The 17,488-nt window shown below is 60.5% G+C and overlaps 2 protein-coding genes across 3 annotated transcripts in view; both read left to right on the top strand.

The window, feature by feature from the left end:
• The window catches only part of SIN3B (SIN3 transcription regulator family member B), a 38,881-nt gene extending 28,362 nt beyond the window's left edge, over nucleotides 1-10,519 (top strand). For both annotated transcript variants that reach the window (XM_035703620.2, XM_025457932.3), the window contains exons 12-19: nucleotides 304-487; nucleotides 2,402-3,005; nucleotides 3,218-3,387; nucleotides 6,282-6,455; nucleotides 6,720-6,812; nucleotides 7,935-8,029; nucleotides 8,265-8,469; nucleotides 8,598-10,519. In XM_035703620.2, coding sequence (XP_035559513.1) covers nucleotides 304-487; nucleotides 2,402-3,005; nucleotides 3,218-3,387; nucleotides 6,282-6,455; nucleotides 6,720-6,812; nucleotides 7,935-8,029; nucleotides 8,265-8,469; nucleotides 8,598-8,828 — 1,756 coding nt within the window. In that variant the 3' untranslated portion in view covers nucleotides 8,829-10,519. The remainder of the gene's footprint in view (nucleotides 1-303; nucleotides 488-2,401; nucleotides 3,006-3,217; nucleotides 3,388-6,281; nucleotides 6,456-6,719; nucleotides 6,813-7,934; nucleotides 8,030-8,264; nucleotides 8,470-8,597) is intronic.
• A 3,509-nt stretch (nucleotides 10,520-14,028) lies between these two features.
• On the top strand, nucleotides 14,029-17,088 carry F2RL3 (F2R like thrombin or trypsin receptor 3). The gene is made up of 2 exons (XM_025457942.3): nucleotides 14,029-15,304; nucleotides 15,598-17,088. The coding sequence occupies exons 1-2, from the start codon at nucleotides 15,202-15,204 to the stop codon at nucleotides 16,665-16,667; spliced, it is 1,173 nt and encodes a 390-aa protein (XP_025313727.1). The 5' UTR covers nucleotides 14,029-15,201; the 3' UTR covers nucleotides 16,668-17,088.
• The last annotated feature ends 400 nt before the right edge of the window (nucleotides 17,089-17,488 follow it).

Here is a 17,488-nt window from a genome sequence, read left to right as displayed (position 1 = left end):
GAGCCCAGTGGTTGATCCACTAACTACCCAGAGTGTGGTCAATGCCATGGGGTAGGGCAGGGAGAAGGCTCTGGGGCAGCGATACTTGAAGAGCTGTAACACCAGCCACATCAGTTCTACAGAGCCAGTGTTCTCTCCCTTCCTCTTCTCTCAAGCGCGGAACCCACTGCCCAGGCCAGGAGCTGGCTGTCCCTGGTTTGGAAATGCACTCGGCTAGGCCTGTGGGTGGATGACAGCTGCCTGTGCAGGGACGACGGGTGGGTGCCCCGGGTTGTCTCCATGCTGAGCCCCTCTGCCCTGCAGGCTGAAGGCCAAGGAGGAGGAGTGGCGGGAGGCCCAGCAGGGCTTCAACAAGATCTGGCGGGAACAGTACGAGAAGGCATATCTCAAGTCCCTGGACCATCAGGCCGTAAACTTCAAACAGAACGACACCAAGGCCCTTCGCTCCAAGAGCTTACTCAACGAGATCGAGAGCGTCTATGATGAAGTAAGGCCCTCTGCTTCTCCCAGTCTCAGGCAGATTGCCAGCTCTCTGTGCCTCTGTTTCCTCAGTATCCCTCTCATAGGGGTGGAGTGGATGTTTCTGTGGCACTCAGCCTAACACCCGTCCAGGGGGAGGATTATAGCCCGTTGCTGGCAAAGGGCCCTCCCCTCCCACGCCTCCTTCCTGCCCCACTTACTCCCGGGCCTTGATCAACCTTCCCTCGGTGACTTCACCTTTCCTTTCTCTGCTGCTAGCTGTGTGCCCGCACAGTTGAACCCTGAGGAGGAACGTTCCATCTGACCCTTACATTACGATGCAGTAGCATTGTCCTGGTTTTAGGAGTGACAAAACGGAGACCTGAGATGTGGCCACTAGCCAAAGCCAGTCACAGGAGACAACGCTCCGGGCCCAAGGGCTATGCCTCTAGTCACCACACTGCGCCTTCTTGGCAGCTGGGGCACAGTCAGGCTCATGGGGCCAGAGCCGCAGAACTGAGGCAGGGCTGGCTCCAGGCTATGAGGATTGAGGCATTGATACCACATACAGGGAGGGAGTTACTTGCAAGAGCCTGTGGTGGGAAGCCCCTTCCCTCCTGCTGCTCTGCTCTGGGCTGCCCCTTGCCCTGCAGGGCCCACTTGCAGCTAGTTGGGTCTCCTCACTTTCATCCTCCAGCGGATCCTCCAGGCCTGAGAGCACCCTCCCACCCCCCTCAACAGAGTACGTGGGACAGCCTCAGAACGAGAGTTGATGAGCTGACCCGTGAGGCCCAGCACTGTCACCGCGGAGTTCCTTCGCCCTTTCCCCGGGGGGCAGAGGGGAGAGGGGCACTGTTTGGGGCTGGAGGTTGGCCCACCAGCCTGGTGAGCTCTGCGTGTGCAAGCCTGTCATGCATGGGGAAGTCAGCCCCGTGTTGCACTGTGGGTTAGCAGAACACAGTTCTGAATTCCATACGTCGGAACTTGCTCTGAGAAAAGGACTTAAAGAGATTTTTGAGGGTGTTTGTGGCACAAATGAGATAGGGACTCACAGAGCAGTAGGAGAAGGAGGTTACGCCAGAGCCAGGAGCCGGGCTCAGCTTCTGGAGCAGCCGCACACCAGCTCTCAGGCCCCCCTGCCGCCAGCGCAGGGAAAGGAGATCTCGGGCTGCTACAGAATAGTGTCCCCGAGGGAGCATGACCTCTGGAAGGAAGAGACAGGCCTGACCCTGCCCTCGTTCTCTGTTGGTCACTCATTCTGTGGCTGTTCAAGGAGTCCCCTCAGTGCTGTGCCCTGGACCGGTCACCGAGAGGTGAGAGAGACCTGGCCCTGCCCCTGGGAGCTCCCCACCTGCAGGCACGGCATCCACGCTCACATTTTCTGAGAGCCTGGGTGTGTCAGCCTCGTTGCCTGGTGCTGGGGATCAATGCCACCCAGGGGAGCGTGTTGTCAGGGCTGACCTCAGCAGGCAGCTCAAGGCAGTCTGGAGAGAGTATGATCATCTACAGGTTCGCAGGAAGAAAAGGCATTAGCTGGATAAAGTCTGAGGAGAGGGATGAGACCAGGGCTGTGGTTTTCCAGGGCAAAAGAGGAGAGGGGTAGGTTGCAAAGGTCTTAACACATAGCAGGAGGTAGTTCGGCGCTCGTGAAGCATTGAATGAGGCCAGGTGTCGGGGGCTACAGGATGTGCCAGGGACTGGGATCCTGTCGTGAGCAGTGCAGAAGGCCTAGAAGACCGTAACAAGGCTGACCATGCTCCTGTAGGTCAAATCACTCTAGACACAGATCAGTGGGTGGAGTGGGCTGGTGGGCAGTTGGGAGGTGCTGGGCTGCACCCCAGACCAGAGTGTGATGCCTTTAGAGCACTCTGGCCCTGGGCTCCCCTACCTTGACTTCTCCCAGCTGGTCATTTCCTGCCTAATGACCCCCTGTCCCCCCCAGCACCAGGAGCAACACTCGGAAGGCCGCAGCGCCCCATCCAGCGAGCCACACCTCATCTTTGTGTATGAGGACAGGCAGATCCTGGAGGACGCGGCCGCCCTCATCAGCTACTACGTGAAGCGGCAGCCAGCCATCCAGAAGGAGGACCAGGGCACCATCCACCAGCTGGTACACCAGTTCGTGCCCAGCCTCTTCTTCTCCCAGCAGCTGGACCTGGGGGCGTCTGAGGACTCCGCTGATGAGAGCAGGGGGAGCCCCCAAGGGCAGAGTGCAGACCCCGGTGACCGGAAGAAGCCGGCGCCCGGGCCACAGAGCAGCCCCCCAGAGGAGAAGGGGCCCGTGGGCGAGGCGCCGGCCACCGAGCAGCCGCCACAGCAGCACAAGCCCCTGGATGACGTGTACAGCCTCTTCTTCGCCAACAACAACTGGTACTTCTTCTTGCGCCTCCACCAGACCCTGTGCTCCAGGTTGCTGAAGATCTACCGCCAGGCACAGAAGCAGCTCCTGGAGTACCGGACCGAGAAGGAGAGGGAGAAACTGCTCTGTGAGGGCCGCCGGGAGAAGGCCAACGACCCTGCCATGGAGCTGCGGCTGAAGCAGCCGAGTAAGGCCTTGGGCCCCTGGGGGTGGTGCACGGGTGCTCACGTCCACCGGCTGGCCCAGGACTCGGGTGCCCAGTCTGGCTCCCGTCCTGGAGCCTCAGGCCGATGTTAGGAAGCCTGTGGCGGGAGGCAGCATCCTGTGGAGACTTAGGTTCATCCTGGTGAGGCCCACACGTGTGTGTGGCCCTGGGTGACTGTGGTCCCCACTCCACAGGCGAGGTGGAGCTGGAGGAGTACTATCCGGCCTTCCTGGACATGGTGCGGAGCCTGCTGGAGGGCAGCATCGACCCCACGCAGTACGAGGACACTCTGCGTGAGATGTTTACCATCCATGCCTACGTGGGCTTCACCATGGACAAGCTGGTGCAGAGCATTGCACGGCAGGTGAGTAGGGGTGGCGGGGCTGGAGCCACGGGCCACGAAGCACCTCTGGGAGGGTCCCTGCCTGCCCCCGGCCCTTCCTTCATCTCATGCTGTGGGGATGGCCCTGTGGTCAGCACTTTTCTTTTGTTATTTTAATTGAAGTAGAATTCACATAACACAGAATTCACCATTTTCAAATGAACGATTCAGTGGCATTTAGTGCGTTTATAATGTTGTATAGACACCACTTGTATCTAGTTTCGGAGCATTTCCATCACTCCAGAGGGGACCCAACCCCCATGAGCGGTCATCCCACTCATTGTCCTCTCCCAAGCTCCTGGCAGCCACCTGTCTGTCTTCTGTCTCTATGGACTTTCCTGATCTAGATGTTTCCTTTAAATGGACTCATACAGCTTGTGGCCTTTTGTGTCTGGCTCCTCTCAAACTCAGTATGTTGCTTGCGGGGCTCATCCACCAAAATGCACGCATCCATCTGTAGTGCGTTTCAGTGCTTCCTTCCCTAACGTGGCCGACGCCTACACCATCGTGTGGATGGACCACATTCATTCATCCACTCACCTGTAGATGGTCATGTGGGTTGTTGTCACCTTTTTTTTTTTTTTAAGATTTTATTTATTTATTCATGAGACGCACACACAAACACACAGAGGCAGAGACACAAGCAGAGGGAGAAGCAGGCTCCATGCAGGGAGCCTGATGTGGACTCGACCCTGGGACTCCAGGATCATGCCTGGACCGAAGGCAGGCGCCAAACTGCTGAGCCACCCAGGGATCCCCCAGGTTGTTGCCACCTTTTGGTGATTGCAAACATGGGTATACAAGGATCCATTTGACTCCTTGACACACCTTTCTTGACGGTAGCAACACATAAGGAACTGTGTAGCTCATTCCTTCTGGAGGGAGACTGTCAGGGACATTTATTAGTATCACTGAGAATAGCAGAAGACACCACAGCTGGGTGTGAACAGGAGGAAATCAGTCACGTTAATATAAACAGCAAAACCTCAGACGAGACAGATACGGTCTTGGGACATAAGTCCTGCTCGGTTACCACCAGAGTTATTGTTCAGCTTGACTTGGTTTCCCGTTTATCCAGTAAGGCTATTCCCCACAAAGCAAAAAAGCTGAGGTAAGAGTAGTGTCCTGACCCTCTCACCCAGATACAGTTGCTAGAAATGGCATTTCCTTTCAGGCTTTACAAGCTTCCCATCGAAGCAGAAACACACACAGAAGCATGCCCAAGCGTGCAGCTCGGGTCTTCACAGATAGCCCTCCCTGCATGCAGGCACCCACGGCCTGGTCTCTGGCACCGAGAGCCCCCGGTTTGGAGCTGTGCACCATTGCAAGCCCATAGCGTGCCTGGCCACACCCAGACCGTGGGATTGTGTGGGGTCCTCTGCCGAGATCCCTGTGGCCCCCATCCCTCCCCCCAGGAAGCCTTGCAGGGAATGAGCCCCTCTTTGATCCCTGGAGGTTGCCATCTGTGCCTGGGGTGGGGCTCCCGTGGCTCAGGATTGGTGGCCTCTCCTCCCTCATGGGTCTGGCTGGTGGTGGGGTTGTGTTGTGGTTGGTTTCCCTGACGGCTCATAGGGTGGGTGTCTTTGGATCCCTCTGTGGCTGTTTGGACATCCTAGGTTGTGGAGAGCCCATCTGTGCCAGTTGGCCCTTCCCCTGTGGAGCCCACCACCTTTTCCCCACTGGGGAGTGGGAAGCTCTGCATCTTCTGGCTGCTAGGAATCCTCCTCCCTGACAGGTGTGCTCTGAGACCCTAACCCTTTTGTGTTTGGCCATCTCCCCATGTCCCTCTGTGTGCCAGGCCAGCTCTCTGTCCCTACCTATCACCATCTGTAGTCATGGCCTGTGTGAACAAGTGTTCTGGAAGCAGGCACACAGGGCCCTGTGAACAGGCCATTATAGGGCTGGGCATCCAGTCTGCCCCCAGTGGGGCCCAGTTCTGGGGACAGCAGCCTCATCAATAGCACCCAGAGGGTTGGACCAGATCGGATACTCTGATGAACATGTTTTTTTTTTAATTCCCTTGTCCCCAAATGTCTCCTATAGAACTTGTTTCTTCGTTTTTTGTTTTTTGTGTTTTTTTGTTTTATTTTGTTTTTTTAAAAAAAAAAAGGAAAAGAAAAGGAGCAAGAAAAATGGAGATATTTAGCTGAAGCCCCATAAGGACAGGACCCCAGGCCCCGACCTCCCACCTGCCAGCAGGGCACATGCTCACAGGGCCATCAGAAGGCTTTGAGGCCATATTGGTGCTCTTTGCCTCTTTCCCCTGTTTGATTAGCCTTTCTTCTGGTCAGTAGTAGCAGCCGGTGTGTTTACTGGGGTCTTACTTACCGGGTGAGATTTACACGCGGCCACGTGTTATATCTACCCAACAAAGCTGCGCGTGGGGAAGGCCCCGAGGCCTGGAACCCCCACGGCTGGTGCCTGGGGCACCAACTCCTCACTGGCCACTACTTCCCTTATTCTTCCTAAATCTGGAGGTTTTGAGTATGTTGATAGGGCTCACAAGAATTCATTGTGTCCGTAGCAGAACACTGAGGGAAGAATTACTTGCCATGGCACCACCTTGGGATAATTACCATCCCCATTTTGGCTCGTTTTATTCACTACCTTAGTGCTTTTCACACCGAGGCAGCGCTTGCTGGTCTGGGCTGGCTTGCTCTGGGTTGGTTTTCGATCTTGTCCGGTGTGGTCTGCAGCCAGCATGCGGAGGCTGCCTGGCACAGCCGTTGGACCCTGGCCTTCATGCCCACCTCGTGGACATTGCTGGCCTCGTCTGGGGATGAGGGGGGTCCCAACGGGAGGTGGCGGCAGCTGTGCCTCACTCCTCCTGGGGACACACAGACGCCACGCGCCCACTGGCTCTCCCTCCCTGCCAGCTGCACCACCTCGTGAGTGACGACGTCTGTCTGAAGGTGGTGGAGCTCTACCTGAACGAGAAGAAGCGAGGTGCTGCAGGGGGGAACCTGTCCTCCCGCTGCGTCCGCGCTGCCAGGGAGACCAGCTACCAGTGGAAGGCTGAGCGGTGCATGGCTGATGAGAACTGCTTCAAGGTAAAGGGTGGCCACGCTCTGCCCCACGCGGGGCCGGGGCTGCAAGGAGGACACCCACGACGGGGGACAACTGGCTGCTTTGCCCCGGCCCGGGAGGCGGGCTGGGGCTGGGGCTGGGGCTGGCGCTGGGCCTTGACTTGGCTGCTAGCCTACCCGATAGCACAGACTTCTCTTACTGGGCCCCTGGCAGCTGGGGAAGGCAGTCCTAGATGACCGTGCAACCTCGTTCGGGGCTTCAGCCTGTTCATCCCCCTTCCTCCCCAGGTGATGTTCCTCCAGCGCAAAGGGCAAGTGATCATGACCATCGAGCTTCTAGACACCGAAGAGGCGCAGACAGAGGACCCTGTGGAGGTCCAGGTGAGAACCACAGTCCACCTTGAACACATCGTGGGGGTTAGGGGCAGCCACGGGCAGCACCGTGGGGCCCCCCGGGCCCCCCAAAAGCCTTGTGCACACACTGGCCAGGCACCGGCTGCAACTGTCCACCCAGCGAGGCCTCAGTCACAGCCTGACCTTCTTGGAAGCCTGAGAGGGGATGGCCACTGCACATGCCCCATCAGGAGCCAGTGTGCATGTCCAGGGCAGGAAAGCAGGTGAGAGCCAGGCCATCCTTCCCCAAAACCCTCTTCCTGGCTCCTCCCACCTGCTGCAAACACTGTCATCCCCCTTGAGCCCATGGCCTGCATGGTCACTCCGACCCTGTGGCGTGTGGCCCTGTACTCCCCGTGCCTGAAGCCCAGAGCCCTGGATCCCAGTCCCTGGTCACCAGGAGAAACCCCCTGGCCCACACTCTAGATGCACATTCCACTTGGTATCCCGGTGCCTCTAAGCCCCTAGCCTCCTTCACAGAGTAGGGCCCTCCCCACTACTGCAGCCAGTGGGGGTCCCCTTGTGGAATCCTTCCCTGTGGGCCTCAGGGCTTCCCAACAGCAGATGCTTTCCCAGACAAGTGTAGGTGGGGGTCTGTACACCCTGCTCCTTCCAGAAGTTTCCAGCAAATGTGGTTTTGTGAGGCTTGAGTCTGGAGGAGCCTGTGGCTTTTAGAAGGTGGTGAACAGAGGGAGGGTCACTTGGACACGGCAGACCATGCTCACCCCTGACCTGAGCAGCCCCTGCAAGCCCTGCCTTCTGCTCATCCCCAACTCCTGCCTGGCCTGTCCCTGCCGCTCCTCGGATCCAGCTCCTCTGTGTGAAGGCCCCGCTCCCTGGGGGAGCTTGTCACGTGACGGGTGCAGAGAGGATGTCATATAGCAGGTGTGCTTATCCACCCAAGTGTGAAATGCCACAGCTGTCTACCTTGTGGCTCTGGGCAAGTGCTTCAGCCAGAGCTGCTGCCATCTGGTGGCTCCTCAGTAGCTGCCACCCTCCCGATGCTTTGGGAAACTGAGGATGAAATCCCTGGGAGCCCCTGAGCTCAGGGTCCCAGGTGAGAGGCTGGTGCCTCCAATGACACGGGCCTGTCTCCCCATGTCCCCACAGCACCTGGCTCGGTATGTGGAGCAGTATGTGGGGACCGAGGGGGCATCCAGCTCGCCCACCGAGGGCTTTCTCCTGAAGCCCGTGTTCCTGCAAAGGTAAGAGGACCCCCAGATGTGGTTCCTTCCCGGGGGACCCGCTCCCACCACCGGCAGCAGCAGGGCCCAGCACCAGGGCCTGACTGGTTTTCCCCGTGTTGCTGGCCAAAGGGGTAGGGTAGTGGTTTCCACCACATCGGTCTGCATTTGTCTGACCCCGGGGAAGTCAGCCGTCTTCCCGGCGTTTACGGGCTGTGAGGATTTCCCAGTCTGCAGATCCTCCTCTCGCCTCCAGGAACCTCAAGAAGTTCCGCAGGTGGCAGTGTGAGCAGGTGCGTGCCCTGCGCGGCGAGGCCAAGAGCTCCTGGAAGCGGCTGGTCGGGGTCGAGAGCGCCTGCAACGTGGACTGTCGCTTCAAGCTCAGCACCCACAAGATGATGTTCATCGTCAACTCCGAGGACTACATGTACCGCCGTGGGACCCTCTGCCGGGCCAAGCAGGTGCCCCTCTCTGCCCGGGGCCTGGGAGCCACGGCTGTCTGGGAGTGGTGTGCACCCTTTTTCCCCCCAGGATCCGGCCCACGGCTATCTGGGGCTGCCCTGACTCCCCTCCCCACCCCCTTCTGCAGGTACAACCACTGGTCCTGCTGCGCCACCACCAGCACTTTGAGGAGTGGCATGGCCGCTGGCTGGAGGACAACGTGACAGTGGAGGCGGCTGGCCTGGTGCAGGACTGGCTGATGGGCGAGGAGGACGAGGACATGGTGCCCTGCAAGACCCTCTGTGAGACGGCACACGTGCACGGCCTGCCTGTGACCCGCTACCGAGTGCAGTACAGCCGCCGCCCAGCCTCGCCCTGACTCCCTCGGTGGGCGCCATGACGCGCGGTTTGGTGCAGCCACTTCCCTGGCCCAGATGTGCATCGGGGCCTTCTCATGAACAACCTGAGGGGAGCACAGTGTCCCCCAGCCTTGCTGCTACAGGCTGCGAGCTCTAGAGGATAGGGTTGTGTCGGCTTGTGGCCCTGTGCTACCATCCCTTTCGGCTTCCCTGCTTCCTTTGGGTTTATCCCGTGCCAAACCTGACCCCTTCCTGCACTTGAACTCGGGGCTCGCTCCTTGCTGGAAGGGGGAGGATCAACACGCTGGCCGAGGAGCAAGTGATGGCCTTTATGCACCTGCTGGGCCGCTTTCATCACACGTGCCAAATCCCTAGGTGAGGGCACCACTGGTCCTTTTGTGCAGTGTCTGGAAAAGTCCGTGATGAACTGCGCGTTGGGGGGCATGTGTGGGGGAGGGGGTCGGCATTCAAGAGACCCCAACATCGAAGGAGTCGGGCCTGGGGGATCTGCTTGAAAAGCTTGTCCTTCCTGAATGGTTCTAAAAGCTTCTGGAAATTTCCCAAGCTGGGACCATGCCTGCATCTGATAGTTTGGGCATGGGCGTGGCCCTGCTAATGCGTGGGGTCCTTGGTCACTTTGAAAGCAGGAGGAGCCCTTTGGGCCAAACTGTTGAGATTCTGCTTTGGTGTCAGGATGTGGCATGGGAGGCCCCACCCTGGAAGAAATGGGACTCCAAACCCTGTGTTGACATGGCAGCCACACTCCGAGCTCCCGAGGGGAGGGGGCTCAGCCTGAAACTCCCTTGGAGCTCGAGTGGCCCCACACTGGCGGGGGGGCCAGGGGTGCGGCCATGTACCTAAGAAGGACATTCTAGAAATATATATATGCACACAAGTATTTATTCATAAGCTCTCCTAGTGGTTGTAACTTCTGCAGCAGCCAAGTCCCACGGTTCCTTGGGCAGTTGAGAGCCCTCTTCGTGGGACTCTGCAGGTCTGCCCTTGACGTTGCCATTCCTAGAGCCACCACCTGGACAGGGGACAGGCATGAGGGGCTGAGGCGACTGCCCTACAGAGGCTTTCTGTGCCAAGAATGCCAAGCAGTCTGGGCTGGGGACCAGCTCTCTAGAATTCCTGCACCATGAAAAGTCCTGGCCGGGCTCCTGGCACCATCAGAAGGGGGTCAACCAACAGGGGCTCTAGAACCATCCCCGTGCGGCCTCCTTTCTGCCCAGCAGCAGCCCTCACCCTCCCAAAACTGAGCTGTGCCAAATATGCAGTTCTGGGGATTGGAGATGTGTTTCTAGAAGTTACCTGTGGAACTCAAGGTTTGCAAAGCCTTTGACTCGGGGTCTGGGCGATTCCAGGGCCAGTGTGCCCTGCCCAGGGTCTTCTAGCCCATGTTTGCTCAAGTGTACCAGGCACTTTGTCCACATCCTTGTTTTATAAGAAGGGAACTTACCGGAATTCCTGAACCAGACCCTCCCAGCGCCATCCTCCGGAGCCCGTGGCCCCTTCCGTGCCTCGGTGCGGCCCTGGGGTGCGGGCCACACCCCACTGAGCCCCGCCCTGCATGCTTCTAGGGAGCGTCTCTTCTGTTTTTGAAGAATTTCTGTTCTGGGGCTTGTACTTCCTTTGCAGCTGTTTTGAATGTAGTTTTTCCTTTTCTATTTATTTGCACATTAAAGTTAAAAACTAAATATTGACCTAACTCTGAAGTCCTCTTGGTCATTACAGGGGCCCCCAGGGGTTGTCTGCACCTGCGCCCCCTCGCGGCCATCCTGCACCTCCACAGGAGGGTCCTGTTTCCCCAAGGATGCCGTCCCATCCAGTTTTCTGGAATGTTCATTCCCAGCTCAGGAGAGGTGTTTTAAGTGTTGTGCTTGGGAAAAAAATGGTGTTGGCTCTGAGCTTTCTCTACCTGCCCAGCACGGGATCTTTCCCACCCCCGGGCTCCCCTCTCCTCTCAACACACCTCCAGAGACTTTGTCATCACTCTGTACCCCCCCACCCCAGCTCACCTAGGCCTGCTCCCATCCGGCCCCGCCTCCAGGGTAGTGGGAGACCACAGCTCTTAGGGTCCTCTTAGCGGATAAGCCCTTGGGGCTCCTATCTGGCCTCCCCCCTAACTCACCCCCGGCGCCCACTGCTGGGCCTCACCCTCCCGGGCCAGGTCCCAGAGCTGAGACTGCTGCCCACCTGGCCTGTCCTCTCCTGGATGCGGCCCTCTTCCCAAGTGGCCGTTGCTGCCTTCCAGCAACCCCCTCGCCATGCACCCCACACACACATGGTGCCGCACGCCTCCCCCTCCAGAGGATCAGGGCTCCCGGGAGTTTGGCGAATGAGGCTCAGTGCTACCCCAGATGCCTCCTTGCCTCGAGCCCACGTCGAGGATGGGTCCCAGGGCCCTGGGTGCCCGCAGTCGGGCCTTCCGGTTGGAAGCTCTGGGAGGGGTGTCCTGGGGCGCGGGCCCTGGCAGCTGCTGCAGCAGCTTCCAGGAAGGACACAGGGTCCCTGGAGTTGGCGGGGCCTGTGGCTGGGGTCAGGGTCCGCAGGAGAAACAGGAGGGAGAGTCTCCTGCTGGCCGTGTTGGGAAGGGGTTGTGACCCGTGCGGGTGAGGACCTGGCCCTGTGGACACAGCCTGCAGCCTGGTGAGGCGCGGAGCAGGGGACCAGCCTGCCCTCCCCGGACTCGTGGAGGCACCAGATCCTCGGGGCCCGTTGTTCAGGCGCTGTCTGCAGCAGGCGATCGCGCCCTGATGAACAGCGCTGATGAACAAAGCAGCCCTCGGACCTCGCCGCCCTGCGCCTCCCTTCCCTCCTCCTTCCCCGAGAGGAGAGGGAGCAGGCGGGTGATACCTGGGGGGGAGGCTTTCCAGGGGGGCCTGATGAGCATCTATTTATCTCTTCTGCTATTTGTGAAGGGTTTGTCTCAATGGCTATTTCACAAGGTATAAGCTTTACACCTGATGTCCTGGCTGAGGAGGAGGCCGATTGTTCTGAAAAGCAAGTTGACCCGAAGGCGGTCTCAGGAGGGCGGGGTGGGGCCTCGGGGCGTAGGACCTCGGGGTAGAAGGCTGAGGGCCCGAGGGCCGGGGCCGGAGGTGTGGGCTTGAGATCTGAATGGCAGCTCTTGTGTGCCCAAGCGCCAGGGCATGGTATGATGGTACAGCTTGGACTGTGGTCCCAGGGGCATCTGGGGCTGAGAGCGCCAGACCCCAACCCCTGGAGCCTGGTGAGGCGTGGTCAGGGCACCCTCCTCTGGGCCGGAGGTGGGTTAATGTCCCTGCCCACAGGCTGAGGCCCAGCCCGGGAATAAGGCAGACACGCGGTTGTGCGTGCCCATCTGCCTTCAAAGTACAGCATAAAGGGATCACACTTTCCACGAAGATGGTGCCCCGAGAGCTGTTGCGTTGGACGTGAGGCATCTCTCACTGACACACCGACCTCCATCGTCCACTGGAGACCTCGAGGTGGGCCAGCATGGGCTGCGGGGGCTCCTGGCGGGCCAGGTGGGGCTGCCGGCTTTGGGAATCCAGGTCCAGGACCATCTGCTCAGATCAGATTGCCCTTCCCCTCCCCCCCATCATTTTAAATAAGTTTTTTTTTAATTTTTATTTATTTATGATAGTCACACACAGAGAGAGAGAGGCAGAGACACAGGCAGAGGGAGAAGCAGGCTCCATGCACCGGGAGCCCGACGTGGGATTCGATCCCAGGTCTCCAGGATCGTGCCCTGGGCCAAAGGCAGGCGCTAAACCGCTGCGCCACCCAGGGATCCCTAAATAAGTTTTTAATTCAGTTAAAATACACATAAAATTGAGCCATTTTAAGTGTCCAGTTCAGTGGCTGTAAGTACATCCACGTGGTTATGCAACCATCCCCACCGTCCCTCTCCAGAACTTCCCCGTCTTCCCAAACTGGGAACTCTTGTCCCCATAAAACACAGACGCCCCTGCTCCTCCCCCGGCCCCTCGCACCTGCACCCACTGCCTACTCGCTGGCTCTGAGAATCGGACCACGTCGAGGGACCTCATCTTAGTGGGGTCACATAGTATCGATGCTTTCTTGGCAGCTTATCTCACTCAGCATCACCCATGCTGTAGAATAGCTTCAATCAGATTCTCCTTCCTTTTAATTTTTTTACTTTTTTAAAGGTTTTATTTATTTATTCATGAGAGACAGAGATTGAGAGAGAGTCAGGGACACAGGCAGAGGGAGAAGCAGGCTCCATGCAGGGAGCCCGACGCCGGACTCGATCCCAGGACCCCCCAGATCACGCCCGGAGCCAAAAGCAGACGCTCCACCACTGAGCCACCCAGGCGCCCCAGATTTTCTTTCCTTTTTAAAGCTGCTATCCTGCCTTTTTAATTTTTAAAAAAAGATTTATTTGAGAGAAAGAGATTAAGAGAGAGCACGAGCAGAGAGGAGGGGCAGAGGAAGAGGGAGAAGCAACCTCCCCGCTGAGCCGGGATCCCGAAGAGGGACTCGATCCCAGGACCCTGGGATCATGACTTGAGCCGAAGGCAGATGCTCAACCGACTCAGCTACCCAGGGCTTTTCTAAAATGTGAGTTTCGGGGGGCACCTGGGTGGCTCAGGTCTTGATCTCAGGGTAGTAAGTTCAAGCCCCGCATTGGGCTCCATGCTGGGCGTGGAGCTAAATAAATAATAAACAAAAAAGTGAGGTTTTTACGGATAGTGACAGATGACACAGAAAAATCCCAACAGTACACAAAAGCACACGAACGGTAGGCACCCAAGTCCCTCTCGCCAAAGGCGGCTGCCCTCAGCATCCTCCAGAAAGCCCCTGGCGCGGCAGGGGGCCCCACACATCCTGGGGGGGGGCTGCCCCCTCCTGCTGGCACAGGGTTGTTTCTGTGATGCGGCTGGGGATACACAACCCCGCCTCCGCCCTGCGGAGAATACCCGCCCCCCCAACAAGTGACTTCCTGCCCGCGTGCCCCCCCCCCCCCGCCTCCCCATCCCTCCCCAGACATCGACTCCTGAGTCCAACCAGCCTCCCCCGAGTCGCCCAGCCGCCAGCCCCCCAGCCGCCCCTGCACAGGTTCCCCGTCCTGCTCCTGGAGGGCAGCAGGGTGTCCCCATCTGGGTTTCCCTGTGAGCTCAGAGGGACCTCGGTCAGGAGGTGGCTGAATTTGTCACCGGTGCCGGTGGAAACAGTCCGGAAACGGGAGACTCCCGGCTAAGACCCTGTCCCCGCCGGAACTGTCTGGGCCTGGGTCCCCCACCCTGGGCTGGGGGCCGGGACCTTGGCATCTCACCCTCAGCTGCGCCGACGCCGTCCGGGACTGCTCGGTCACTTCCTGGCCGGTCCCCGTGACCTCGAGTGTGTGGCTAGATTAGGGCTCCCAGCACCAGGACAGGCCGCATCGCTGCCCTTCTCCCACCCCTGGTTCATTTCTTCTTCCTTGCCCCCCTACCGCTGCCTCGGGGTTCTCCTGCTCTCAGACACCCCCCCCACCCCAGCAGCAGCAGCAGCCTGACCACACAGGTCGAGACCCCCCAGCGCGGAGCGGAGCACGGCGGAGGCCTCTCCCTGGAGGGGCATCAGGGGGGACTGTGTGCAGAAGAGAGGAGGACCCTCCCCCTCCCCCGCGAGCCCCTCTGAATTTTTTCACCTGCAAGGTGGGCCCGCATCTGAGTGCAGGGACGAGGAGGGGCGAGAGGAGGGTGGGTGGCTCAGGGGCCCTCTCTCCCGGGCTGGCCTGGCCACCACTCTCAGGCTGAGTTCTGGCCTTGACCGTTCCCGGGAGCCCCAGGCTGCGGATGGAGCCAGGAGGGGAGCAGAAGGGGCCTCAAGACCCAGAAGGAGGCCGAAGCTGGGCTCCTCTCTGCTCCCCAGGATAGTCGCAATAAGGCGGGGCAGCCCCCACAGAGGACCCGGGTGTCTGGGGAGGGGGGAGGACCACTCACCTGCTCTGACCTCTGACTTGGAGGCAGGGCTCTGGTCCAGCCAGCCACAGACAGGGATGGGAGGGGGGGGCTGCAGGAAGGGTGCAGAGCCCTTGCCTGGGGACGTGACCTGCAGGGCTGTCCTGGGAACGGGGGCTGCACACATGACCGGGTAGCAGGAAGCAGCCACTCAGCCGGGAGAGGTTTCTGGGCTAGACAGAGGCTGAGGGTGGGGAATTTCCTCCCCCATCTTGCCGGCCCAGCACTGGGACCCTGTTTTTGAAACCGAGTGACTCTGGCCACCAGGCTTCCTCAGGCCACACCATGGGCCTGTCACAGGCTTGTGGGGGCAGGGACTGGTTTATCTCACTGGGGCCTGTCCAATCCTCCACTGGCACTCAGGAAGCTGGGGGTGGGGGGTCCAGCCAGGCAGGAAGCCCTAGGTCAGCCGGCCCCAGCCCAGAGCAGCCTTGGCAGCATGTGGGCCTTGGTGCTGCTCTGGCCTCTGGTTATGGGGTTCAACCTGGAAGACGACAGCCAGAGCCCCCTCACCTACGACGAGATGGGGAGCACAGGGGGAGGTAATGGTGCATGCCCTTGGGCCTTGTCTGGGGGCTGGAGGGAGGCCTAGAGTTGATGAGTGGGAGACAGGGAACTGGCTGGGAGGGGGCAGTCCTCCAACCCAGCCCGGTGCCAGGGCTGGGGGTGTCTGTCCAGCTCTGACTCACCAAGCTGGGGGCTCCTGAGAGCTGGAGCCTGGACCGGAGCCCCCAGGGAGCAGCATCCCGCAGTGGGAGGGACCGGCGGGGTGGTGGTGGTGGGGGAAACGGGGGTGACAACCGGACTCTCAACGCCTCGATCCCCTTTCCCCCAGATGGCACAGTGGGGCCCCTGAGCGGGCCCCAGGAGGGGACCCCTCACTCGCCCCACCTGCGCAGCTTCCCCGGCCAGCCCTGGGCTAACAACAGCGAGATCTTGGAGATCCCAGAAAGCTCCCGCGCCCTGCTGCTGGGCTGGGTGGCCACGAGGCTGGTGCCCGCCGTGTACGGGCTGGCGCTGCTGGTGGGGCTGCCGGCCAACGGCCTGGCGCTCTGGGTGCTGGCCACGCGGGTGCCGCGGCTGCCCTCCACCACGCTGCTCATGAACCTGGCGGCCGCCGACCTGCTGCTGGCCTTGACGCTGCCGCTGCGCATCGCCTACCACCTGCAGGACCGCCACTGGCCCTTCGGCGAGGCGGCCTGCCGCGCCACCACGGCGGCGCTCTACGGGCACATGTACGGCTCGGTGCTGCTGCTGGCGGCCATCAGCCTGGACCGCTACCTCGGCGTGGTGCACCCGCTGCGAGCCCTCACGCTGCGCGGCTGGCGCCTGGCCGCCGGGCTCTGCGCGCTGGCCTGGCTGGCGGCCGCCGCCCTGGCGCTGCCCCTGGCGCTGCAGCAGCAGACCTTCCGGCTGGCGCGGCCGCCCCGCGTGCTGTGCCACGACGCGCTGCCCGCGGGCGCCCAGGCCTCCTACTGGCGACCCGCCTTCCTGTGCCTGGCCGTGCTCGGCTGCTTCGTGCCGCTGCTCGTCGTGCTGCTGAGCTACGCGGCCGCGCTGTGCGCGCTGGCGGCCGGCGGCCCGCGCTACGGCCACGCGCTGGGGCTCACGGCGCTGGTGCTCGCCTCGGCCCTGGCCTTCTTCGTCCCCAGCAACACGCTGCTGCTGCTGCACTACTCGGACCCGGGCCCGGACGCCTGGGGGGACCTGTACGCGGCCTACGTGCCCAGCCTGGCGCTCAGCACCCTCAACAGCTGCGTGGATCCCTTCATCTACTACTACGTGTCCGCGGAGTTCAGGGACAAGGTGCGGGAGAGGCTGCTCTGCTGGGCCCCGGGCGCCTCGGCGGCCTCCAGGGACGGGGCCACCCAGGGCACCGGCACCCGCTCCACCTCGCTGGTGTGACGGGCCCCGGGAGGCGGGGCAGACGGAGAGGGGGTTGCACGGGCCGAGCGGGGTCCCCTCCCAGTTCCTGTCTACAGGGACGCCCTGAAGGTGAGCTGCTGTGAAATAGGGGCTTTGCAGGTACTGTTGAAATTGGGTCACACCGGAGGAGGGGAGAGCCTAAATCCGCTGTGACCAGTGTCCTTATAAGGAGAGGACGCACATACACACCGGGAAGGAGGCCATCTGACCACGAAGGCGGACATTGGGGTGACGCAGCCACAGCCAGAGAACACGATGCCGGCCAGAGGCCGCCAGAAACCGACCGCCCAAGCCTCGCTCCCTCAGAGCCCCCGGAAGATGCCAACCCCGCCCACGCCTTGATCTCAAGCTTCCGGCCTCCAGAACTGTCAGAGAAATAAATTTCTGTTGTCTTAAGTCACCTGTTCTGTGGTATTTGGCTACAGCAGTGCCAAGAAACTAACATATGGGCTAAATGCAGATTCCCAGGTCCGGCCAGCTCCCTCGTGTCCCAGGTGGGGCAGAGGGGTTGCCGAGGCCACTCTAGAGCTGCTGCAGGACCCCCACCCGGGAGGCTGCTCCGGCTGCCCACCCCGTCATGGCCCAGGTGGCCAGGAGGCTAGACGGCAGTCCTCCTTCCCCAAAGCCCAGGGCCTAGCTCCGGGACAGGCTCCCGGGTTTGGGGCATCTCCTGAACAGTCACTGAGGAGGCCCTCATCTGCTCCCCAAAACCTGGTGCGGCCTGGCATGGGGATCTACAGGATTGTCTTTTGCTGTCACCCTGGCTGCAGGATGGCACCTCTTCCCGTCAACCTGAGATC

Source organism: Canis lupus, chromosome 20, assembly GCF_003254725.2.
Source record: "Canis lupus dingo isolate Sandy chromosome 20, ASM325472v2, whole genome shotgun sequence".
NCBI lineage: Eukaryota > Metazoa > Chordata > Mammalia > Carnivora > Canidae > Canis > Canis lupus.
This window is presented reverse-complemented; position numbering and strand designations above follow the sequence as displayed.

What these genes read in the sequence shown, in the direction of transcription:
- F2RL3 (XM_025457942.3), top strand. Translation starts at nt 15,202, where the DNA reads ATGTGGGCCTTGGTGCTGCTCTGGCCTCTGGTTATGGGGTTCAACCTG. An exon ending in GATGGGGAGCACAGGGGGAG is followed by an intron (nt 15,305 to 15,597) that starts GTAATGGTGCAT and finishes CCTTTCCCCCAG; the next exon opens with ATGGCACAGTGGGGCCCCTG.